At 37.5% G+C, this 27529-nt stretch overlaps 1 protein-coding gene and 2 non-coding genes across 3 annotated transcripts in view; all 3 read left to right on the top strand.

Moving 5' to 3' along the window:
• Window positions 1–1834: 1834 nt before the first annotated feature.
• Window positions 1835–1907, top strand: Trnas-gga. Its single transcript has one exon. It is a non-coding gene; the product is annotated as a tRNA-Ser (tRNA).
• A 143-nt stretch (window positions 1908–2050) lies between these two features.
• Trnas-gga lies at window positions 2051–2123 on the top strand. Its single transcript has one exon. It is a non-coding gene; the product is annotated as a tRNA-Ser (tRNA).
• A 2665-nt stretch (window positions 2124–4788) lies between these two features.
• LOC110464957 overlaps window positions 4789–27529 on the top strand; it is a 31540-nt gene continuing 8799 nt past the window's right edge. The window contains exons 1-11 of the mRNA XM_021520464.1: window positions 4789–4899; window positions 5549–5841; window positions 6586–6791; window positions 7211–7448; window positions 7758–7872; window positions 8958–9069; window positions 17978–18073; window positions 18406–18456; window positions 24185–24269; window positions 25510–25569; window positions 25960–26136. Of these exons, the coding sequence (XP_021376139.1) occupies window positions 4842–4899; window positions 5549–5841; window positions 6586–6791; window positions 7211–7448; window positions 7758–7872; window positions 8958–9069; window positions 17978–18073; window positions 18406–18456; window positions 24185–24269; window positions 25510–25569; window positions 25960–26136 (1491 nt within the window). The 5' untranslated portion in view covers window positions 4789–4841. The remainder of the gene's footprint in view (window positions 4900–5548; window positions 5842–6585; window positions 6792–7210; window positions 7449–7757; window positions 7873–8957; window positions 9070–17977; window positions 18074–18405; window positions 18457–24184; window positions 24270–25509; window positions 25570–25959; window positions 26137–27529) is intronic.

Below are 27529 nucleotides of genomic sequence, written 5' to 3'. Positions count from 1 at the left end.
GGCATTGATTGACTTTCGGTTTACCAGATGCATGGGTACTTCAGTGTTACAAAATAAGTATTTGAGAGCTTGCTGTTGGTACTTGTTATATGTAGCAGGGAACTGGACTGGGTGTATAGCCAAAAAAGAGATTGCTAAACTGGTAGAGTATGTGTCTTTCTAAAGATTGAAGGGTTCTGGTTTTGAATCCCAGTCTAGCCATGCATTTCTGTTTTCCTGTCACAATATGGTACCAGAGACCAACCCTTGTGTAAATTAAGCACTCATGGTGATCGAATGCTTGACGAGGGATACCCAAACCTTGGTAGTAAATGATTTTCTAAATCGTACTGTCAACGGGGACAAATACTTAGAAAAAGGGGGGGAAGTGGAACTGGACTGGGTCAATCGCCGGCTCCAGGTAGCTCGATTGGTACAGTATTCGTCTAGAGTTTGAAAGGTCACAGGTTTAAATGGTGGTGCATTTCTCTTCTCCTGTATCACTAATATAACACTACAAATTAATGCCAAATCCAATATATCTTTACATGTGTGTAAGTACAAATCTAACATATCTTAACATGTGTGTAAATTGCTGGCCTGGACACACACAGACATCACAGGCACTCAGTCCAGCCACAGGGTCACGTTACAATCACACATATGCTATACTGATATTATGGGTCACGACTCACAACACACATAAACATATGTTTATGTGTGTTGTCAACTGTTGTGACCAATATCAGTATAGCATATGTGTGATTGTAACGTGACCCTGTGGTCCAGCAGTGAACAGGTGAAGGAGATTAGATTATCAAATTGTTTGTGTACTTATGAAATATCATTAATGTAAACAAACCAAGTATGCTTCTCCCCGATTCCCTTAACAGTAATCACAGGATCCGGAAATATGCATAAAATGTATTTTCATATAATGTTTTTTTTATAAATATATTACTAGTCCATTATTATTAATCACGGAATTTCAGACTCCTGACAGACAGTCAGTCATGTGCAGTAATTGACAGATCAAGTTTATCTAGTGTTTGTGCTCAACGCTGTTGTTCAAATTACGTAACAGTTACAATGTACTTTCCCATTATAATCTTCTCGAAAATGCATAAAACTTAAATTGAGTCTCTTTTGAAAATAGTTATCCTTACTAGGTGTCGGAGGAGAAACTTCTGTTTGCTCATGATGTGCGGCAGACAGCGTAGCGGACAGTTCCAACGTGTGAAACTCTTTTGTGACAAAGTTACGTTTGGTACTACAAGGTGCGCGAATGTTACGCGACTTCCCATTTGTTCGTCGTATTTATTTTGACCAATCAGTGAAGGTATTTAAAGACCCCCGAATTAGACTTGCTCAAGTTTGTTAAGAGCTTATATGGGTCTTTTTAGCTTAATTTCAAATCATGCATACATATTTGCAGTTTATTTTGAACGGGATATAACTATGCGCTGTTCGGAACCAGAAGTTAATACGAATCAGAGACATAATGATAATGATAATAATAATATTTGTTCCGGTAAAAGGCAGATATTACACGTATATTACATTTTGCAGATTGGACATAACTAGTAATCAGGCAAAGTGGTCACTATATGGTAGAACTAGAGTGTTAAAAACTGGATTATATTCGATTAAATTTAGGCCTTTACCTCAGATGACACATTATATATAAAGCCATGCACATTGTGTCTTATTTATAAAGCCAGTATATATGTACGTCTCTGTACGAATGTAACCGATAAAACTGTACAAAAATTGTAATCTACATGACGAATTATATTTCATCAAAATCAATTCATTTGTGATATTGTAGCGGAACTGGACTGGGTCGATCGTCGGCGACCAGATTGCTCAATTGGTAGAGCATCCGTCTGGAGTTCGGAGGGTCCCGGGTTCGGACCCCGGTCTGGCCGTGCATTTTTCCTCTCCTGTTACATTTGGCGCCCACCGAAATATGACCACAGAGGGTGGTGTGATGTCTTGTGTATCTCCGGGGTCGAAGAATTTGTTAAAAGAGGGAGGAATGAAGGGGAACTGGTCTGAGTCGATCGTCGGCGACCAGATGGCTCAATTGGTAGAGCATCCGTCTGGAGTGCGGAGGGTCCCGGGTTCGGACCCCGGTCTGGCCGTGCACTTTTCCTCTCCTGTTACAATATAATTAGTGTTAAATTCCCATTAAACCATTATATACTTGTCTGCCAAATTATCGCATATAACATTTTCATCTGATATATGAATGGTCAATCTTTATATTAAATCAACAAACAGACGTGAAACTGTGCTCCGCCTTGGGGTCCAATCTACTTTAGGATGAAGAGGTCAGAACTCATTCAACTCCGATCACCAGAGGACCATCATCTCCAGCATCACGAACAACTCCAGACCCCGGTGTGCTCATTGAACATAGACTCCGTATCCATGGTTCAGCGAACAGGTACCTGAGAATTTGTTACAGCTATATCTGGACCTAAACTAAGGTGTTCAGAGTAATTTTTACATGTTTTAGGGGTTTAGATCGACTTTCGGTAAAAATGACACCCCCAATGATCATATCTCAGGTCCCTGTCATTCAGCCAATAATACTGCAAAAAATATGGAAAAAAAACTAAAAATAAGTCAATGAATTAAAAAAAATTCGTTGGAACTTAAGACTTATGCTGTAATTCCATGCATTAGGACCGCTCCATCCGCCAAATTCAATGGTTCTGCTCCCAATAGGCTCATTTTCTCTGCACACCTGGAATTTGTCGTGACACAATTACGTACCTGTGTTCCCATATGGAAAACAATCCCAGCGGAGTTGTGACCAGTTTGGCGCACCTCACCAAGTCTCTGAGACGACATCTAGAGGCGGTAACCGATGCTATACTATCCAACATAAGTGCGCCGTTTTGGTAAGATATCCTTGATACCCTATGCGTAGTACGTATAGGGATTTCTCTGTTGATGGCCATGGTTGTCTATTTTCTTCAGAAGTCTTATATTGGGAACTTGTATGCTATTGACGTAAGTGAGACCCGTAAAAGTAGTTGGTTTTCTTACAGAAGTCTCTCATGTCATCCGACAGTTTGATTACAACTAGAGATCCCTCTAAGAAATGGTGTGCTCTTTAATGACGCCTGTTGGAGAATAACATACGATAAGACAAGATGCATAACCTAAGCTCTATAGAGCTTTTGAGGGATGAAATTTTGTGCCCCTTCATGACCAGTATATCTATAGCTCTGAGAGGACGAGTTCTTTCCAACAGCTTTAGGACTGATACCTTTGTCGGGAACATCTTTATTGTCTTACATTTAAGATTATAAGACTCTTTCATGCTCAGGGGTGTAGGATAGGGAAATTCCACCCGAGGGGTTTTCAAATTTGAAAATCCCGAGGGTGGAATTAATTAAAGATTTAAAGAATATAAATATATGATATGTAAAATATGTAGGACACAATTAAATGTCCCATCCCTGTGTACAAAATTGGGTCCAAAACTTCAGCAAGCCTTGGTTTTTGCCCTAAACTCGGTACCCTCGGGCGGGACATTTCTATCCTACATATGATAGTCATAAATAATCGTCCATGGTGTACACTTGCTATAATTGTTTAAGTATAAATGATTTGGTCAGTATGTCAATGAGAAGAAATAGTTGGATGCTATTCTTCAGTTCTTCCATCATAGTCGTATGGCTCTTTTACATAGGAGACTGTTCTTCTAGACGGTTATCAAAGAACAACACTGATTGTTCAGTCAACCAAAACGACAACATCGATATCGTCACTGCTATCTGTAGAGGATTTACAACTTTCTGTGAGTGTATTGCGTTCTATAAGATCTAACATATTCCCACCAAATATTTCCCAACAACTCAATGACATTGCTGCTATAAGTGTATGTGTTTGTGTCGGGACAAGACCAGGCGTTGTACACCATCCACCTCTCCCGTCCAGGCACGGCTATTTTGATTCTTCGCAAACACATGCAGGTTCACACTGGTCATTGGTGCAAGTTTTATTTGTAAACTAATGGGGAAATATGGTGACCAGCAGGCACCCATTTTTGATATTGACAGTTTTAACTTGTTATCACGATTTCTTGAGAAGAACAAGATTTTATCATAAACTGAGTTGTGCATGTTCTACTTTGTAACCCGTGGTTGATAGAACAAATCGGTCGCCAGGTAGCCGTCTTGGATTTTGACATTATAAGTTTGTTTTAGCTTTTTTTTTAAGAACTGCTTGAAGCATCTTTCTCATATTTCATGTATACGTTTTGCTTAGGTTATTTAGTTGTTCAGACATCTTTAATTTTAACTGTTGGAAGGATGATTGTTGCTATTTCTCAGGATCGAAGTCATTGCGAGAGCTTTCTCATTTTTCAAGTAGCTTCATCACGAGTCATTAATTGTGCATCTTTAATTTTGAGTCTTGTTCGAAGAACAAAAAAGTTACCAATCGACCCGGAAAAAGTGTAAAATAAGTGTAAGCAGAACTGATGTTATATCTAGAAATGGTCTGGGTATTGGGGTTAATATCATACTAACACTGTATACTTTCAGTTTTTATATAATTCTATATTGAAGCACTCCAAATTGTTAACTGTTAAATACATGTCTCCCATCTCTTTATCTGCCCAGATTAAGGAAATTTTCACATACCCATTTTTTTTTTATTATAATAAAAATCATTCATTGGCCAATTTTATCAACAAGGTAGTAATGTGAGGAGTGAGCCTGCATGTTATCATCTGTCATGTTGACACTGGCTGATACAGTCAGCTGATACTATCGCATTGGTCCATATGCAGTCAAGGCTGGTCAGGTGCCCGTCACATTGGGAAACACCTTTAATACATCAAGATGATCCGTCTCTGGAGCCTAATTATTATTTTAACTGCTTTTCAGACTTACAACTGTGGTAAGTCAATGCACGTCTGCGCATGTCGTGTTTTTTTTTTACATAACAAACATTCATAAAGACAGCTGATGTGTAAATGTAGAGAAAGGAGCAACGTAGGACGTTACAGACTGGTGGTCTAAAAGGCAGTATAACTTATAGGGTTCAGCATTAACCCATGAATAATACTCTTTCGGTATATCGTACAGCTGTTCACGAATGTTCATGTGTTAATAAATGTGTGTTCGGAAGTGTATGAACTCGGTCACAAGTATACAGTGAACGTTCATGTGTGTATATTCTTCTACCATACAGCATATGTTCATAAGTGTATGAACAATTTTCCACATGCACACCACCAACGTTTGTTATGTGTAAATGTACACCACCACCTATCGACACTGGAAATAATGTCGACCAGGGTTATCATTCCAAGTTAGAATGGCCTGTTTGGTCAACTCGCTTCACCAAATAGATAAATTTCATCAGTGACGTCATATTAGTAGGTTAAATGGAATAACTATATTCATAAAAGTGCTCGAATTCATCTTGTTTAAATGAAAAAATACTTACATTTTACTATATTATCAGTAAATGTACATTTGTCTGTTTGTTACTAACTGCTTTTAATTGTTGTTGACTAGTGATACATATGTGTTATTTCGTACAGATAACGCCGGGTATGATCAGACGATATCCGATTTAGGTGACTATACCTTCCTGGTAAACAATAAAACGTGGTTACAAAGCGCCCCTGTTTTTCTTCGCCTCAATAACGAGACAGTCACCCTTGACAACTCCTCGTTGGTTGTGGATTCCGTTAACAGGAATTGTACCAACAAGCATGATGATTTCGGGCAGTATGATTGTACCAGCTTCAGACTCCGGGCGTCAGGAGACTATCTCTTTGATATCTACTTCAAAGAGTATGCTTATCCATCAAAGTTCTACATATACGAACTGGTAAGTGCTTTTTATTCAAGAGAGTTGGTAAGCGGTTTTTTATTATTACGTGTAATGACGCTACTGAAAGATATGGGGAACGTTGTTTTTATTATTTCGTGTAATGACGCTACTGAAAGAGATGGTGAACGTTGTTTTTAGTATAACGTGTAATGACGCTACTGAAAGTGATGGTGAACGTTGTTTATATTATTACGTGTAATGACGCTACAGAAAGATATGGTGAACGTTGTTTTCATTATTACGTGTAATGACGCTACTGAAAGATATGGGGAACGTTGTTTTTATTATTACGTGTAATGACGCTACTAAGAGAGTTGGTGAACGTTGTTTTTATTATTTCGTGTAATGACGCTACTGAAAGATAGGGTGAACGTTGGTTTTATTATTACGTGTAATGACGCTACTGAAAGATATGGGGAACGTTGTTTTTATTATTTCGTGTAATGACGCTACTGAAATAGATGGTGAACGTTGTTTTTATTATTTCGTGTACTGACGCTACTGAAAGAGATGGTGAACGTTGTTTTTATTATAAGTACTAAGAGAGTTGGGTAAAACGCTACTATATGAGCTAAGTGTGCTTTTTTGTTATCTGGGCAGATTCGACCGAACAAATATTTAGATAACAACTGGAAAAAAAGTATCCATAAGTGCACGTGAGATATTTAAACAATCATCCATTTCCTGAAATAGAGCAAAAGAAAGCATGACTTACAATGCATGATGTCACTTTGCCTTTAGGTGTACGTGAACGCTACACCCGGGACACAGGCCCCCGACTGTCACCCCCCGCCGTGGCCTCCCGTTCCTGGGTTCGAGACCTGTTATAACTCTACCGTCGGGGCCTTTCCATCGTTTCAAGTTGTGCAACCGAATGGATCACCACCATTGGGTTACATGACGTTTGCTGATAAAATGATGGGTGACGTTGGGAAAAACTTTGGAGCGTAAGTATGCAGGTGTTTCGTTTTGCGTTGTGTTGATATCGATTTTAAGAACTTTCAGATTCATTTTTATTCCAGCACTGTACTGTACATCACTGTACAGTCGACGGCTGTTCGGGTATTTCCGTCATCTGGTAAAGTAATCGGGGACCAACCATATCATAGTGTAACATCAAATTACTGTTGACAGAAATTCCGGAATAGTTTAATATTAATGTTTTTCACATTTTTTTTATTTAAAGTTAAGTACAAATATGTATCATAAATAAAACGTTTTTTTGTTTGTTCAAACATGCACGTAAAGTTAGAAGATGCACATCTATCATAATTGATACACGCATGTTTTTTTTTATAATTTTGAAAGCAATGAATATAGAAATGCTGCTATCGGGATTTGACCATTATATTCACGCTATGTTCAGATGGGGTGCAAGTACACCAAAGATTGCCGATGGCATGTTAAGCGGTCCGGTTGCAATCTTCGACCAGACCGGAACAACCCTTCTTCTGTCATCAGCCGACAACTTTATGACGTCATCAGTTTGGCACCAAGACTCACCAGGAGGGCGTGTCAACTGGGGTGTTATGGGAGGGGTGAATTTAATACCGGCCGGATACTCTGTCAGAACCATCCTGGTACCGGCAGAGGGTGTGAACACGGTCAGTCCGAGGGGGATTCCTAACCCTTTGAGTTCGATATTTTGTTTATTATTGAACATCCCAAACTCTATATAGGAACTCGTTTTTCTACAAAAACACCCACATATGATACTGTTACGTACTCAGTTCGCTAGTATGAACACATATTACAATTCTGTAAACGCAGTATTTACCAGTAAACCCGCACATTACAATTTGTCGGCCTATATACGTTTCAAAAGGTCAAAATTGATAATTAAATTATCAGATTGATACACCAATTTCCTATCACGAGTATGTCTTTTATCTTTTATCGTTTTGTTTTGACAGGCCTTTGAAACATGGGGTCTTATTTTACGCAGTTGCCATCAACATGATGGAACAAGACAGAGAATCTATGCAGCCGACACCACTATCAGTCATCTGGGATATTGGACAGACAACGGTAAGGGAATGACGTCACAATCACTCACTCTGAGTAACCTCACGTTTTGTTAACGTAACTGTAAGTCCCTTTGTCGCTCCTGAAGGTAAACGACTGCCATATATATGATTTCTTTTTAAGCCCACAAACATCAGGTGATTGGCTGATCAAATTGTCCGTCCGTCCATCCGTCGTCCATGTAAAATTCCTGTAAAAGCTGTTTCTCAGCATATCTCAGTATATGTAATTTCCCCCTGGCTCATTGTTTTGCAAAACAAAATTGCCGACAGGCGATAATCTTGTGACATTACGAGTTTATGTTATATCCAACATGGGACTGGGTGATATTACTAGTAAGAAAAATGAAGAGTACAGAAGGTAAAAGATAATCTTTTATAGATCTGATAAAGATCTTTTGATCATGGGCGCCAAGATGCTTCTTTAATCTTTTTGTTTATCATTCATTACTTCAGAGCATATCAGTCATAATTGAAACGTGCAGTGCTTCACATTAGTACGAGTTGTCTCTCTTTGAATTTGTAACAAGTCGCTAGACACGACAACATTACATGTGGTTAACGAGAGTATCAGTGATATTACCTATTACTTTGATATTGTTAGAAGTGTGTGCAGTTTCCGTGTCATGTAATAGTTACAACCTTCGTGACTAATAATCATTTACTTAAATTCCTTTTAGGCTGCAACACCAATAAACGAAAATGCTATTTTTAAGGCAAATACTTAAGCACCTATATATGTTGATAATGGCCAACAATTACCGCATAATTTGATATTGCAGCAAGTAAGCACTGACTTTCTTGTCTGTTTATGGTTTCGGCTGTTTTGCCTATGGTATGAGAATGTTTATAGAATATTTCCTATAAAAGTTCAGAAGATGATGTAGTTTTCAGCATTCTTTGGAAAATATTTTATACCACGGCTATCAAACCAACTGTACTTTTTGAATTATTTACATTATGGCTAAGTATATTTTCTGACTAAATTTACTTCTCTGTTTAGTGCCAATGTCAGCCAATTTGTTATCGCATAACGTGTGCAATTTGTATTTGATGATCTTGCCTAACAGATACGTTATTACTTCACAGGGGCGTTCTACTACTACAACACAGAGGACGCGGACGTCGGACGGAATATTACGTACGAACAGACACTAACTGACGTCAAAACATATTCCAGCATGCACAAAATTCCTTACAAGTAAGTGATAATTTTGCCTATGAAAAACAACAAATGGAATAAGACCAATTGTCTCCGAACAATTCATTTGGATTGTTGCAATCCATACAGTAATATAAAATGTTAAAGATCTGATTGTTTCAGAAATTTACAAGAGACAATCATTTCCGTGTACGTTGGTGAATATACAAACACGCCGATATAGAATTAAAACATTCAAAGTTAGTCAAAAAAAGAAGTTAGCACTGATGAGCAGGCATAACTTAAAGGCAACACATCATGAACCCCCGTGTTAGAATCTGGACACGAAACAGGGTGCTCCGGAAGTGTCGGCATATTCTACACCACATGTAGCACCCATCATTTCCGGATTATTTGATACGTTCTTACACCATGGTAATACTTCTAGCCAGTTTTCAAGGAAAACGCCAAATATTCGTATAAGGATAGAAATATTTTTTCCTTTATTTTTAAACACTAAAACAGGCGTCCGAACATGAATGTCATCTTACATTGTATTTGCTGATGTAGTGATTTCTTACAAAAAAACTAATTCAAATTATTTCATGGAGTTATCTCGAGAATGATTTCGACAACAAAAATTGCGAGGCGAATGGAATAGACAGTAGGTCACTAACAGTCTAGAACACAGTGAACGGACATTAGATCACTAACGGTCCAGAATAACATCAGCGGGTGTAATAGACAATAAATAACTAACCGTCCAGAACGACATGAGCGAGTGTTATAGATAATTGTAACTAACTGTCCAGAACGACATAAGCGGGTGTAATAGACAATATATAACTACCTGTCCAGAACAACATGAGCGAGTGTAATAGACAATATATAACTACCTGTCCAGAACAACATGAGCGAGTGTAATAGAAACTATATAACTAACTGTCCGGAACAACATGAGCGAGTGTAATATACAATATATAACTAACTGTCCAGAACAACATGAGCGAGTGTAATAGACAGTAGGTCACTATTGGTCCAAAACACAGTGAACGAGTGTAGCAGACAGCAGGTCACTAACGGTTCAGAAAATGAGCGAGTGTAATAGACAGTAGGTCACTAACGGTCAAGAACATAAGCGAATGTGATAGACAGTAGGTCACTAACGGTCCATAACACAATGAACGAGTGTAATAGACAGTACGTCACTAACGGTCCAGAACACAGTGAACGAGTGTAATAGACAGTAGGTCACTAACGGTCCAGAACTCAGTGAACGAGTGTAATAGACAGTGGTTAATAACAGTCCAGAACATGAGCAAATGTAATAGACAGTAGGTTACTAACGGTCCAGAAGATGAGCGAATGTAATAGACAGTAGGTTACTAACGGTCCAGAAGATGAGCGAATGTAATAGGCAGTAGATCACTAACAGTCCAGAAAATGAGCGAGTATAATATACAGTAGATCACTAATGGACCAGAACATGAGCGAGTATAATATACAGTAGATCACTAACGGTCCAGAAGATGAGCGAATGTAATAGGCAGGAGATCACTAATGGCCCAGAACATGAGCGATTGTAATAGACAGTAGGTCCCTAACGGTCCAGAACATAGTGAACGTGTGTAATGGACAGTAGGTCACTAACGGTCAAGAACATAAGCGAATGTGATAGCCAGTAGGTCACTAACGGTCAAGAACACAGTGAACGAGTGCAATAGACAGTAGGTCACTGACGGTCCAGAACATGAGCGAATGTAATAGACCGTAGGTCACTAAAGGTCCAGAACAAAATGAATCAGTGTAATAGGCAGTAGGTCACTAACAGTCCAGAACACAGTGAATGAGTGTAATAGACAGTACGTCACTAACGGTCCAGAACATAGTGAACGTGTGTAATGGACAGTAGGTCACTAACAGTCCAGAGCACAGTGAACGAGTGCAACAGACATTAGATCACTAACGGTCCAGAAGATGAGCGAATGTAATAGGCAGGAGATCACTAATGGCCCAGAACATGAGCGATTGTAATAGACAGTAGGTTACTAACGGTCCAGAAGATGAGCGAATGTAATAGGCAGGAGATCACTAATGGCCCAGAACATGAGCGAGTATAATATACAGTAGATCACTAACGGTCCAGAACACAGTGAATGAGTGTAATAGGCAGTAGATCACTAACAGTCCAGAACATGAGCGAATGTAATAGACAGTAGGTCACTAAAGGTCCAGAACATGAGCGAATGTAATAGACAGTAGATCACTAATGGCTCAGAACATGAGCGAGTGTAATAGACAGTAAATCACTGACGGTCCAGAACATGAGCGAATGTAATAGACAGTAGGTCACTAACGGTCCAGAAGATGAGCGAATGTAATAGACAGTAGGTCACTAAAGGTCCAGAGCACATTGAACGTGTGTAATATGCAGTAGGTCAATTACGGTCAAGAACACAGTGAACGAGTGGAATAGACAGAATGTCACTAACAGTCCAGAGCACAGTGAACGAGTTTAAAAGGTAGTAGGTCACTAACGGTCAAGAACACACTTAACAAGTGTAATAGATAGTAGGTCATTAACTGTCCAAAACACACTGAACGAGTGAAATATACAATAGGTCGTTAATGGTCAAAAACGAAGTGAACGAGTGTAATAGATAGTTGGCCACTAACAGTCGAGAACACAGCGAACGAATGTAATAGACAGTAGGTCACATACAGTCGAGAACACAGTGAACGTGTGTAATATGCAGTAGGTCACTTACGGTCCTGGAAACGGTAAACAAGTGTAATAGACAAAAGGTCACTAAAGGTCCAGAACACAGGCAACGAGTGTAATAGATAGTAGGTCATTAACGGTCAAGATCACAGTGAATGTGTGTAATAGACAGTAGGTCACCAACGGTCCAGCACACAATTAACGAGTGTAATANCAGTAGGTCACCAACGGTCCAGAACACAATTAACGAGTGTAATAGGCAGTAGGTCACGAACGGTCCAGAACATGAGCGAGTGTAATAGATAGTAGGTCACTATCAGTCCAGAACACAATTAACGAGTGTAATAGGCAGTAGGTCACTATCTGTCCAAAACACAGTGAACGAGTGAAATAGACAGAAGTTCACTAACGGTCTAGAACACAGTTAACGATTGAAATAGGCAGTATATCACTAACATTCATGAACACAATGAACGAGTGTAATAGGCAGTAGATCACTAACAGTCCAGAACACAGTGAACGAGTGTAATAGACAAAAGGTCACTAACGGTCAAGAACACACTAAACAAGTGGAATAAATAGTAGGTCATGAACGGTCAAGAACACAGTGAACGAATAGAATAGACCTTAGGTCACTAACAGTCCAAAACACAGTGAACGAGTATAATAGGCAGTAGGTCACTAACTGTCCAGAACAAAGTGAACGAGTGGAATAGACAGAAGTTCATTAAGATCACTAACAGTCCAGAACACAGTGAACGAGTGTAATAGACAAAAGGTCACTAACGGTCAAGAACACACTAAACAAGTGGAATAAATAGTAGGTCATGAACGGTCAAGAACACAGTGAACGAATAGAATAGACCTTAGGTCACTAACAGTCCAAAACACAGTGAACGAGTATAATAGGCAGTAGGTCACTAACTGTCCAGAACAAAGTGAACGAGTGGAATAGACAGAAGTTCATTAAGATCACTAACAGTCCAGAACACAGTAAACGAGTGTAGTAGGCAGTAGGTCACTAACGGTCCAGAACACAGTGAACGAGTGTAGTAGGCAGTAGGTCACTAACGGTCTAGAACACAGTGAACGAGTGTAATAGGCAGTAGGTCACTAACGGTCCAGGACACAATGAACGGGGTAATAGGCAGTAGGTCACTAACAGTCGAGAACACAGCGAACGTGTGTAATAGACAGTAGGTAATTAACGGTAAAGAACACAGTGAACGAGTGTAATAGACAGTAGGTCACTATCAGTCTAGAACACAGTGAACGAGTGGAATAGACAGTACGTCACTAACAGTCCAGACCACAGTGAACGAGTGTAATAGATAGTAGGTCACTATCAGTCAAGAACTCAGTACCCGAGTGAAATAGATAGTAGGTCACTATCAGTCCAGAACACAGTACCCGAGTGAAATAGACCATAGGTCTATGACGGGCAAGAACACAATGAACGAGTGTAAAAGACAGTAGATCACTAACTGTCCAGAACACAGCGAAAGAGTAAAATAGACAAAAGGTCACTAAAGGTCCAGAACACAGTGGACGAGTGTAATAGACAGTAAGTCACTGTCAGTCCAGAACACAGTGAACGAGTGGAATAGACAGTAGGTCACTAACGGTACAGAATACAGTGAACGAGTGTAATAGACAGTAAGTCACTGTCAGTCCAGAACACAGTAAACGTGTGTAATAGACAGTAGGTCACTAACGGTCCAGAACACAGTGAACGAGTGTAATAGACAGTAAGTCACTGTCAGTCCAGAACACAGTGAACGAGTGGATTAGACAGTTGGTCACTTACGGTACAGAACACAGTGAACGTGTGTAATTTACAGTACTTCACTAACGGTCCAGAACACAGTGAAAGAGTGGAATAGACAGAAGTTCACTAACGGTCCAGAACACAGTGAACGAGTGAAATAGGCAGTAGGTCATTAACGGTCCAGAACACAGTGAACGAGTGGAATAGGTAGTAGGTCACTAACGGTCCAGGACACAATGAACTGGGTAATAGGCAGTAGGTCACTAACAGTCTAGAACTCAATTAACGAGTGTAATAGGCAGTAGGTCACTAACGGTCCAGAACACAGTGAAGGAGTGTAATAGGTAGTAGGTCACTAACGGTCCAGGACACAATGAACTGGGTAATAGGCAGTAGGTCACTAACAGTCGAGAACACAGTGAACGTGTGTAATAGACAATAGGTCATTAACGGTCAAGAACACCGTGAACGAGTTTAATAGACAGTGGGTCACTAACAGTCCAGACCACAGTGAACGAGTGTTATAGATAGTAGGTCACTATCAGTCCAGAACACAGTACCCGAGTGAAATAGACCGTAGGTCAATGACGGTCGCGAACACAATGAACGAGTGTTAAAGACAGTAGATCACTAACTGTCCAGAACACAGCAAAGAGTAAAATAGACAATAGGTCACTAACGGTCGAGAACTCGGTGAACGAGTTTAATAGACAGTAGGTCACGAATGGTCCAGAACACAGGGAACAAATGGAATAGACAGTAATTCACTAACGGTCAAGTACACAGAGATAATGTATTTAATGACTGTTAACAAATGAACTAGCTGAAATTAATAACAAAAATACTTTTTAAATCCTGACGTTTAATCATGTCAGTATTGTTATAACAGAAAACCAGAAAAGCTGGAAAAGTTGTAATCGAGAATAGCTCCCTGGCTAGTTCCAGAATTAGGCCGTACCCAGACCTCGTCTCCTACAACTAATTCCAGAATGGCTGTATTTCCACCATGGGCAAATGTATCGCCTGTACCGCTTGCATATATCAAGGAAACCGCCGCCCCATTTTTTGCCAATTCGGCTTGGAAATACTTGCCCGGTAAGACTAGAAGGTGAATGTTAAAAACGTAAACGCCAGAAACTCCACAGTGGAACACTCCGGTTCCTGCGTTGTACGGATCAGCCAAATTGGTTACCACATGGTTGAAAATAATAGGTTGGTTGATTCCAAGATTGGTCAATCGCACGTCGGTGTACGAATAGAATGCCACGTGTTTTCTGTGGACCTGATCTAAAGAATAAGAGATAGTCACACATTATGCTAACGTAACAATGTTTTCATGCTTATATGTAAACGTTAAAAATGTACAAAACAATTATTTAATAGTGTATCGAGTGGTTAAATGTTTCTGGAGAATAATAGATTTTGTCTCATATTGTATAACGAAATTATGCACAAATGATACAGGTCGAGTCGACAAAAGTCACATACACTCACAGTGCCAGTCGTATTTTTATAAATAGATACAATAGTCCATCATCACAGTAATAAAATAATGAATAAATGAATCTGACACAATTTCTATATGATATCTTGTTATCCATTTAAAAATAGGCCGTCGCACCATACTACATTTAACAGTTACAATTTTGCCGCTTCAAAACAATTGATCGAATAATGTAAAAAATGTAATGTTTTCAAAGGTTAGATTTTGATGGTTTTAGTCCTATATTACAGCCTTTCGGCTGTTTTTTCCTCTATATTACAGTCTTTTGGCCTTTCAGCAGACGAGAAAATATATGAAAATGAGTATAGAAGGAATGTAACGTATGTAGAGAAAGAGGAGAAAGTGAGAAGGTAGCGGCGGAGAAAATAGGAGTCGTCTGTCTTAACTGTCCTACTTGAGAGATACTGTTGTTTAACGTTACCTAACAGTGAACCGATGTAACTAGACATACTACATAAAAGTATTCCGACGCGGAATGAGAGGAGGAGGACGGAAGAGGATTGACCATAGCCTATATGTAATCGGTTTGATCTAGGTAAATAAATGTAAACATTAAACCTAAAATAATCTACTCTCTAAGTCGATGTTATCACGCCTTCTCTTCTTCGACAATACCAAGAGGGACATTATCGTGCGAGGTGGAGAGTCCTACACGAGAGGAAACGATATAAAAGTATAGATAATTTTAAACATAACTTAAATTCATCGCCAGTGTCATCGACATAAACTGACGTACCTACTCTCGCAGGCCTCTGATGTACCAAGGACGACCTGCGATCTGGTGATTCAGATCGGTTTTCATGGCGAAGTTCCGAAGTTCTTTCGGTGGTCCGTTCAGGCGTCACACCATCGTCAGTATCGGTTCCTGTTACCTTCCTGTTACCTTACTGTTACCTTACTGTGATATACAGCATTGTTCTAAATGATGAGTTCCACACAAAGAAAGCTGTACGATATACACAAGCAGATAAATAAAATAGAAGATAGCTGATAATCTTGCTGTAAGTACTTTATGGTGTTAATTGGTTTTGAGTAAGAAATCAACACACATACTATTTAAGATTGCATACATCTGTAATGTGTGTTGTCTTATTTACGATGGGACATCATATAATATATAAAAAAAGCATTGATTGCTGGAGAAAGTAATTGCACAATTCACGTAGAACTACGATATAGACCTTCATGTTTATATAAATAAAGTGCAATGATGTTAATCTTATAAATCCAAACCATCGGTATGAAATGTGCAGCAGGGCAGTTGTATGTGTATGCGATCGTTCTGTCAACAGTTAGGGCAAAAGGCCACCCTAAAACCATACTAAAATGCACTAAATTAATCCAAGGTATTATAATAGCAATTTTGACGGGATTAATGCGAGTGGATTGTCAGCTATTTCTTTAAAACAATTCCGACAGTTGATCTTCATAATAGATGATATTTCATTCGCTGGTTCTTAAATGTTCAACGTAAACCACAGGAATTCCAAAAATGGAATCATGCCCGACCTTGCATTGTATGGATTAGCCAAATCGGTTATCAAGTGATCGAAAATGATTGGTTAGTTGTTTTTGGGTTGTCAATCGAAAGTCGGTGTACGAATAGAACGCCGCGTGTTTTCTGTAGACCAGAGCTGAAGTATAATGTATTGCCAGGTTTTAATACGAAGTAAATCGGTGTTTCCATACTTACATGTAATTCAAAGTGAGATATATATGCAATTACGATTTAGTAGTGTACTGATATCAGTATTTCTTGCGAATTATGATTCTTTCTTATGTCACACGAAATCCTACACTATATACACTGAGGACATCGACCATCATTTCCAAATCTTGATGTTTTTCACATTCTGTTAAATGGTTTTGAAGCCTACTACATGTACCAAATAAAGATGTGCCGTCTACTTCAAAATAATAAATCTAACTATGATAAAGCCGAATGCGTAATATCAAATTACCAAAAAGAAGTATTCTTAGGTTCAAAGATAACTTATGTACTGTGAAATACATCGCCAGCTATCGATATAAACGTAAACACATACACTCCTAGTTCGCCGATATGCCAAGGACGACCCGCGATCACGTGACTCAGATTAATTTTTCACGACAAAGTTCTAACCCCACCCCCCGGTCTACTGAAGCGTCATACCATCATCAGTACCTGTAGCATTCTTCCTCTTTGATTTGAACGATGAAGAATCTTGTGCAAAATTGTTTGACCCGGGTGTATAAAATGTCCACTTGTCTCTAGAGTCTCGCTATTTTATTGGCGTGAATGACCTGGAACAGGTACAATATCGCATATTAATACTCGTTTTTCAAATCTGCAGTTTGTGACCTTAATATTTTTTCCTATGGAAAAGCAACAGCTTCCGCAACGTGGAAGGCATACAGTAGTAACAATAACATACGAAAAAAACCATTGTAAACCGTCGTGTTTAATCAGCGGCAGGTTTGACCTCTGGCTCACTTGAAGTACAAATTTAATTAGAAGTATAGCCATTTACAACCCTTGGTTATAAACCAACAAAACAAAAATAAACGTTTGTGTATATTGATAGGCTAACTATTGAATCATATCCAAGCATATGTGCTTCTATACTGTGAAATGCAGTTCTGTTTCACGCGAAAAAGGATTTTAAATAAAGTCCTATCAACAGGTAAGGTAATTTGATAAAGGATTTATGGGTTGTATTTTGTACATTAAGAAAGTAGAAATGCATTCATAATATACACTATGACTTGTACGTTGTTAACTGACATTCTTTGTTTTTACGGGATACTTGGTGCTAGAGGTGGTGCCGCGAACTCAAACCCTATCTGGGGTTTCTTGCATTGCTCTTTTCTTTAGTCAGGGTCAGTCGTTCCTTTAGCTTTGGTTTCTTTGCGATAACTGCTGATATCGACGTAGAATTGATGTTACTCCAAGTCATGTTGTGATGTCAATGCTACTTCTACCTACTGTCCACAGATATCTCCAGATCGACTCATGGTGGTACTACAAAGGATTACTGGACGGTATCAAGCAGTGGTCTTATAGACCAGAAATATTCCCTAGGGGTGTCAAGTAAGCTTCCTCATGTAGTATTCAAGTGTTTAATTATTTTGTTTTTGTGGCATTAACAGCATATTTATCACTACGTTTTGTGCTATATGACTACATGACTAAACTTTACCTTTACCTTGCTTTTTACCTAGAAATATTATAGAGCTCTTTGAGCTTGAATTTGTTATTCCTATTAGGTTAATGCAAATTGACACATTGAGACTTTGATTTTCACAAACTAAAACATTAAATAACATATTTATATTTTCCCACAGAAGATCCTAAATTGCATCATAAATGTTGCTTATCTCCTCAAGTTGGTCGTGTCATGTCAAGTTAACTATATTTTATAGATTCCTGTCCCAGACCACAGGATGGTCAATAGCAGCCCACAACAGATACTGGTGAGTAATCTAATGTAGTACTAATTATTCAATCAACAGGATTGCTATTAAAATGTATTCTGGTAAACATATACATGGTATATCTTTCAACACTTATGTTTTCGCAGCAATTGATTTAAAGAATTCAACGCATTAGTGTACAGTCACATTCCTACTACACGTAAGAACGAGAACTGATATACTCGACCCTAGAATTTCCAACATTGGAGAACTTTGAGCCAGATGTTCTTGTAGCTGTGTGGTGCATGTCATTCGAGAGACACCGGGATTAAATGTCGCCAGAAAGTAACGGCAGTGTTTGGGAATTGGAAATGCGTGATGACATTTTACCTTTAATCCAGGAGCATTTCTCTGTTACTTGCTAATGTGTGGGTTAACAATGTATTACACTGTCGCACAGAACGCTCGAGATAACAACTGAGTTCATTAGGAACTGTAGAAAGACTCGTAATATTGTAGAAAGTTTATTTATGTATCACAACCAGTGAGTGTTTATGTGTGACGTTTCGATGCCTAGTTGGTACCCTGTCACCTTCATCGGACAAATAACCAGTGAAGGGTATGTACAAAAAGGTGTAAAATATGTAGGAGTTGGTGATTAATATAAATCGATGTCGATTCGTATACACTATATGCGTATGTTCACTTCAGTTTTATATGTGTTCCTCTATCAGTGACAGTGTCTATCATATCTGTCATAATTTAAGAAAGAAAATCAGCTTAAGCGAGATTTGGAAAAGTTTTTGATCACAACTTTAATGATAAGACCGAGTGATCGACATCACTGTATTACATACGCATTGCCCGAACTCATAGGGGTTTCTTTGGGGTGATGAGTTTAGTAATTGATATAAAAAGAATCAGTCCATAAATTTAATCATCTTAGCTAGAATGAAACTACATGAAACATTAACAAAATATTGATAAAACGATATTGAAATGTGGCTTCGGTAATCTGACATACTATCTAACACGGCAGCCGACGCTAAGGATCACCGAGGCCTGAAATGTATAAGAATGCATAATTTCCTATCCAGACGTTAAATCAATTTTGATTGCCTTTATCAGATATTCATTTAAGGCGAAAGATACATTCTTGCAGTTGTATTGTATCCAATGTGTATGGATTAAAGAAACCGAAAGGTATTGGTCCTGCATTAAACTTATTACGTTTTATACTTTTATAAATGGAAATCAGACACTTGAAACTTGAGATATATTTCTTTTATCCTGTTATTTTGTTGGTTTTTGTTGTGCAATTTTTCAAGGTAACCATATGACACATTTTGAAGCATAAGTTATAACTTTCTGTAAAAAATGATGCTCCGTGGAAAATATTTAGGATAATTAGTAGAAATACGAAGTGATGAAGGTTCATTGCATTACTTTAATGACTAAAACAATCAATGTCACAGATAAATGTAACTCAAAAAAGGGATAGGATATGACCACATTATAATTCATAAACAAAAAATGCAAGAATTGCATATTGGAATCTCCTGCGGATCCCTGATATATATGTCATGGTAACGTTAGTATAGTTTGTTAAGTCCCTAAATAATTATCTAATTATGTTTCATTTCATGTGTGCATGCTAGCCATACCACGAACGTTTTAGTATAACATGTCTTTTGTGTGCTTTTGATTTTTGTCTGTATACCTAATGTCAAGAATACCATTTATTTATTAATAATTTATGTGAATTATTTTTTGTCTCTGTATATAGGTACATGCTTGATAAATATTTATTCATAGTGAATTAATTAGCAACAACTCTTAAGCTTTAACAGCTTAACCAACAATCATGTACCATGTTTGTTGTATCAAGTCATGAAAAAAATTGAAAATGAATAAAAAAAACCTAAAAAAACCTAAAAAAAACCTCGATATAGATAAAAATTGTAGCAGAAATATTTTATACGTGTTAATGTAAGCAAATGTGATGAAGTTATTAAATATTTTATACGTACAAGGCCATTAAAAATCTAAAAATCGAGTTCACGTGACATTCTAATCGCTCGCCTTTACGCGGTGTTTTGTTCCTGTTGAAGGCATAACAGGGAGTATAACTTGTACTGTACTAATTAAATTTTAATTGATGTAACTCCGTTAACCGACTTTTAACCGTGGTAATTTCTGAACTCCTGCAAACTGGTGTTGAAAATACTTCCTAATTCACAGATTTCACAAATATAGACAATATTTTTTGTTAAATACCCATGATTAGCTTTATTTGAATAGCAAATCATCACCGAATGGGCATTTCATATCGAATCGACTGATCTAAAAAAAATAAAAAAATTGAAATAAGTCTAGATACCTTTCTGCAGTTAAAATAAGCCGCGGCTTATTATCGAATTTATGGTATGAGCGTTCGGAACTTTGTTATAGGGTTAAGACATTGAACCGTAACTGATTGTGTATGTAAACCAGTACATTTTCGTGACGTACTGGTATTTATTGTGAGACGTATTTCACGCATGTAAGTATATATGTCGCGACATATATGTTTATTTCGCACATTCCAATGTATATAACTATTTGGCGTTGTACATTGTACAATGTACCAGCATGTATTTTGTGATATACCAGTATATCTTTCACAACAAACCAAAATGTTTTTTTGCGACGCACTGGTGTATATTCTATGAATGATGCGAAATACTATTATATGTTTTTACACATACAAGTACATATTCCAGACCATAACTGTATATTGTGCGGAAAGCAAAACATGTTTTACGTATACAAGCGTATCTTTCGCGACATACAAGTATGTTTGGTACACCAATAAATTATTTATATTGCCAGTAGATATTTTACGACATACCTGTATATATTTCGCGACATACCAAGGCAGCATTTATTGCGCAAATTTACAATAAATATCTTATGCAAACAATATTCATTTCGCCTAAACCAATAAACATTTCGTGTATACCATTATATATTTCACATCATACCAGTATTTTGCGACGTAACGGTATATAACGCGACACTACAGTATGTATTTTACAACTAATAAATATGTATTTTGATCAAATGTCAGTATGTATTTTGCAGCAAACTATACTCCTGAAAGGTTTTGAAATACCAATTTATATTTGACGATTTACAAGTATATATTTCTTGACTTACCAGTAAATATTCCGCGACATACCAGTATGTTTTCACGATAACTGCTATATATATTTTGCGACTTACTAGTAATATTTCGCGACGTATTTTAAAATTTTCCCCGACGTCCTTGTATTTCTTATTCGACCTCCCGTATTTATCTTATGACATATATGCACCTGTATATATTTCGCTGATAGAACTATACATTTCGCTCATGCCTTCTTGTATACATTTCGTGACCACCTGCATATGTAAATATTTCGCGACATATCAGTATAAATATATTTTACCACATTCTATTTTAAACGCAATCGTGAAAAATGGCAATCTTCTCCTACATTTTTCAACGAATCTCTTTGAAACTTGGTACACTTTATAATCATGATATGAATTTGTGTCTCACTTAAAAGAATTTTGATTTGAATTTTTTTCCAAAAGTTATTGCCCTTAGTTCATTTTAGCATTTTATTTTTGTCCGGCAATCTCCTCCTACATTTTTCAACGGAATTCTTTGAAACTTGGTATACATGATAATCATGATATGAAGTTGTGTCTCCTTTTTTTTATCCGGAGATTTTCTCCTACATTTTTATAGCATGTCAGCTAACCTCTCTTTGAATGATGCCGATCTTATTTCAATGTAAGAAAGTATATAACACTATATGGCATTCGACGGGCGTATATTGTTCCGCCCCGCGGTACTCTTGTTCACTTTTGTGTTCCCAAGGGAAATTTAGTCAAATGTTAATTCAATACATACTCGTAGCTTTGAACAAAAACCATCATTACGTCGTCAAGTCTTGCTCTAATGTTGTTAGTTATGTCTAATGTAATACAATCAATCCCAGAAGCGTGATCCGGTGTCAAGTCTTAATCTGAACATGTTAGTAAAAACAGATTTCTGTAAACTCATCATCCGCATACGAGTAATGTGTGAGTAACATCACAACACCTCCTCTATGTAACATTGTCTATGATTGGATAGGATTGGTTTAGTTGGTTTGGTTTAGTATTGTTTAACGTACTATCAACATTTATGGTCATTTAAGGACGGCCTCCCCTGTGTGCAAGATGTATGCGTGTGTGTTTTGGGAGGCTGCGATATGTTCGTGTTTGTCTCCTTATGTTAGCGCGGAACTGATGCCGACTTTATAGTGCTACCTCACTAAAACATACTACCGAAGACACCCAGCAAGGCACCCCATCTGGTCACATTATACTGACAACGGGCGAACCAGTCGTCCCACTCCTAAATTTCTGAGCGTTAAGCAGGAGTAGAAACTACCATTTTTACAGACTCTGGTATGTCTCAGCTAGAAGTCAGAACCCATATCCTTCCGCACAGGGCGAGCGCGCAATTAAAGGCCAAAAATGATGCATTGTCAAGGGAAAAATTAGGAAGAAGAAAGTTGTTTAGGAAGAAGAGAAAAGATAAGATCCTAAATTTAGCCGCCTCTTACGATCATGCAAGGGGGGCAGCAGGTACAATTATTTCGCCCTACCTGCAGGGACTGATTGGATAGGAGAAATCTCATGACGTCAGATTGAATATGAGGAATCACATGACGTCAGCATAACGCATTCCATTTCCCACACATTTTTCTCACGCAAACGATGTGTGGTTATTTTTATATAGATATTCCTGTTTAATTTGTGTGTAATTTTCTACTTTAGGATAAAAAATGCATGTTTCTTTGTATAAGAGAAGCATCTTGTATTTGTTTTACCCGGATAGATTATTATTAACATAGAAGAAAATGAAATATTATCGTTTACGTCATTCAAGGGCGAATCATGTACACTGGGATTGCCGTAGTACATAGTATACGTACATTATTTAACGAGGGATGTTGCTCTAGTGAAATATTCCTGCAATTAATTTGTGCGGTCATTGACGTCAGGTGAACACATACCTATTAAACTCTACTATTATTACATACTGTTTTTAATTGTTATTTAAATGCATATTATCCTTTCTGAAAAACATTAATTATCATTATTAAGGTTTATGTTCCTTTACGAAAGCTTGAACCGAACAACGATAACAAACAAACTGTCGCCGAGGACAGAACAATGACTTCACTTTACCATCACTTAAAATGGCACTCAAATGTTCGGAATCAATTTTTGTCTCGATTCGTAGATTCAATCAGTGAATAATAACTGATGAGCCCAAAAAAGGATTTCTGGTTGCATGGGAAATACAACATTTTGTATTAACACAGTGTGAAGTACAGTACATGTATTGCCAGGCCTGCTGTTTAGAATATTATCATATCATGAGAAGCCATGGTATTGAATGTCGCTTCAATTCTAGTATTACATAGCGTAGCAAAGCACACAAATATGAATGTACATACAGAATATCAGATAGAGGTTATTATTCCGTCTTTGCGTATTGCAGAGTTATCTTTTCCTCTGAGCAGGTATTGATTGTTACGTCACTGAGTTGTGTGAGAAAATTACGTCGTTTTCTCAATAATTGATGATGTTACTCTCACAAACAAATGACGTAACAATCAATCCCTGCTCACAAGAGAAGATAACTCTGCAATACCAAAAGACGGAATACTTTTTCATTGGAAATACAAGCTAAATTTCTCTTTAGGTCCTCGGACAACGTATACGACAAGGCTAACGGTGGAAATTACACTTTCATCAAAGAAACTTTACTGGCCATTCCTGACGACCAGGTAGGCACATTATATTCATCAATTCCTGTCACACTTTTCCCCGCTAGATCCCACCTAAGTGTCTGTACAGCCAATCATAGCCCCGCTAGATCGCACATATGCACCTTTACAATCACGAATAGCCCCGCTAGATCGCATTTATGCGTCTTAACAATCACGCATAACCATGCTAGCTCGCATTTATGCGCCTTTACAATCACTCATAGTCCCGCTAGATCCTACCTGCATGTATGCGCATTTGCAATCACTCATAACCCCGCTAGATCACACCTATGCGCCTTTTACAATCACTCATAGCCCCGCTAGATCCTACCTATGCACATTTACAGTGACTCAAAGCCCCGCTAGATCGCTTCTATGCGCTTTAACAATCAATCATAACCTGCTAGATTGCACATACGCGCCTTTACAATCACTCAAAGCCATGCTGGTTGTCCATTTTCTTTTGCACTTTTACAGTCACGCATTGCCCCTGCATCAAACAATATCACTTGTAAACAAACGAGCTATTTTAAACACATTTCATAAAGTTCTCATAGACAGGTAAACATCTGCGTGATACGATTACTTTTTAACAAATATTTATATACACCTACACAAAATTACACAAAGGCACATTTATACAGGTAACACGCGCACGTCACGATCATTAATGATTAGGTTGTACATATACACCATAACACAATACATCTTTTATAGTCTTTTATAGAGATGTAACATACACGCGTCACGATCACTATTGTACAACCCGTTAAAGACAGAAAATGATAAAACTGTGTAATTCCTTAGGGTTACATGGATGAAAAGTTTCGAGTTGGATGTCCTTTTGTTAAGATTCTTGGCAAACAATACCAGAGTACATACAACCTTAGCACTTTTGAATTTCCACGAGATATATAACTTAATCCCAGTGACACTCGGTACAGAACAATAGGTCATTATCATCTGTGATGACGCAGGGTATGTTACAACGTTAACGGTACGCGCGAGTCCACTAAACTAAACATGTTCCTATCAAATGTAATTTGTAATAGTTCAATTGTATTATAGGAGTGGGAGCTATATAAGCACGCTTTCTGATATCGCTCATAGATACATTACACTAGTCTTTAACGAGAATAAAGTTAGCTATAGAAGAGCCGACATTACAAAAAAGTAATAAAATTGACGACAGCTCTATGTGTCGTTCCACACTTTGGTCATTATGCTGGTAACTTGAATGACCAATGTATCTTTGCAGACGTTTTGGAACGACTTACTATCAACAGCCAGGCAATGGGGTTTGATAATGTATGAACAGGTATGTTGGATTACAGGTATGTATTGAAGTACACGTTATCTTTGACTTCTGTAGATGTATTATGGAATAGCAGAATTGCAATGAGTGGGGTTAAGTGTTTTCTAGGAATTCACAGTTCTTAATTATAGGATCCTTTGTTCATATTGAGTAAGGTTTCTATATGTTATTTTATTTAATCATTATATATTATAAAATGTCGAATGGGTTTTGGGATTGATCAATATCACGGCTATATATTTTTTATGTTTTCACACTTTTGTAGAAATTAGGTTTTGAAATGATACGATTTTTTTTGTAATTCGTGTTTAAAACATTCTGTTTACAATCAATAATACGACGACATCACTACTGTATTACCGAATTTGCTTAATATATTTTTAACTGTTATAGGACTGGCTGAACATTCAGACAATCGGTACTGTCGCCCTTCAGACTGACCTCACCCTTGGTGAACGATGGCTACAGCAGATGAACAACGCCGCTCAGAAACTCAACATAACCATCCAGTATTGTATGGCGCTTCCTAGGCACGCTTTACAGAGTCTGAAAAACCCTGCCGTCACACAGGTGAATACATTTCAATCACACGTATTGGTATGAAGTGACGCCTTAAAAATTGTCCATATATATAATATTACTCTGGGGGCATTCCATTTGGGTTTGTGCCCTGTAACTAGCTTATTTGATGAGTAAGATGATATCTTTAGTAATCAAAATGATAAAATAATTTAATTTAATCATTCAATGCTGTGAATTATGCAGAAATGTTAATCAAAATAATTTTGTTATTTTTCTTACGGCAGCAAGAAATAACGACGGTGTTTAATCAGCTTAAACACATATGGCAATACACATTGAACAAATACAGCTGAAGGATATGATATCTGTTCAGATTCGGTTAAGTCGAGTGTAAGAACCATCATTTTTCACGAACATCAATCTTCAGCAACATATGCAGTTGGCTGTATGACATTGTCGCAACAAAAAACTGGTTTAAAATTTCTTTTGTAAACATTCTTTGCTATGAGTCACAAAAATATGATGAATAGAATATTTAAATGTTGCCAGTTTGAATTCCATTTATCTTACTCTTGTGAAGGAATTCCCCATTTTCTTCACTTCTGTCTTTAATTTGAAACATTTGTATCCGTTTTCATGTATTCATTTCAGCATATACAGTAAGAACTAATCCAGAACGGATTGTTTATCTGTTTGATAGAAAACACCATATTAACCTCTCGCGTTTGATAGACCCCAAAAGAGAAATTATTCACCGGCTATTAATACAATTGTTTCAGGTTGATCCCCATATCTGTCCTCATATTGGAAATGTCAGCCTGATAGATGCCTAGAAATGAAATTATTACTGAGCCATTTCCCAGGTGTGTCATTATTATTGACAACGATAATCGACGACTGTCTAGACAAAATTGACATTTCACCAACAGTGGAATGGTGTCATCCATATCATCACCTTACTCCCAGATGATATATCCCCAACACGAGAAGGTCATTTACATGTACGACCACATACACGAAGTTTATTAGCTTAAAAAATACCTGATGCGATTTATTCTATCTTAAACATTGATACATAATGGTTCTCTTATTCAGTTAAAAATTCTATTTCACATTTCATTGACCTAACAATGAAAGTAAATAGAAGATTGTTGATATTATTCCAATCAAATTTATGAGGTTATATTAACTGCCTAATTGATACATTTTTGAGGGATTTAGCTTCGTAGTTTTCGTTCGAATTGTGGATGTTCTCTTTCACAAAAAGGAAATAAAAATCTTATAGAAAAAATAAATAAGGTTAAGGCCCGTCTCACAAATTTTTACATAACATAACCTTTTAGTATACCAGTGATTCGCAAATTTATTTCTTCGCTAAAAAATATTGAATATCGCTGACTTCATAACCGCAATGACTAGCAAATATACGATACGCGAAAAC

Source organism: Mizuhopecten yessoensis, unplaced genomic scaffold, assembly GCF_002113885.1.
Source record: "Mizuhopecten yessoensis strain PY_sf001 unplaced genomic scaffold, ASM211388v2 scaffold11045, whole genome shotgun sequence".
Lineage (NCBI taxonomy): Eukaryota > Metazoa > Mollusca > Bivalvia > Pectinida > Pectinidae > Mizuhopecten > Mizuhopecten yessoensis.
The sequence above is the reverse complement of the archived record's forward strand: the minus strand, read 5'-3'. Positions and strand labels throughout refer to the sequence as shown.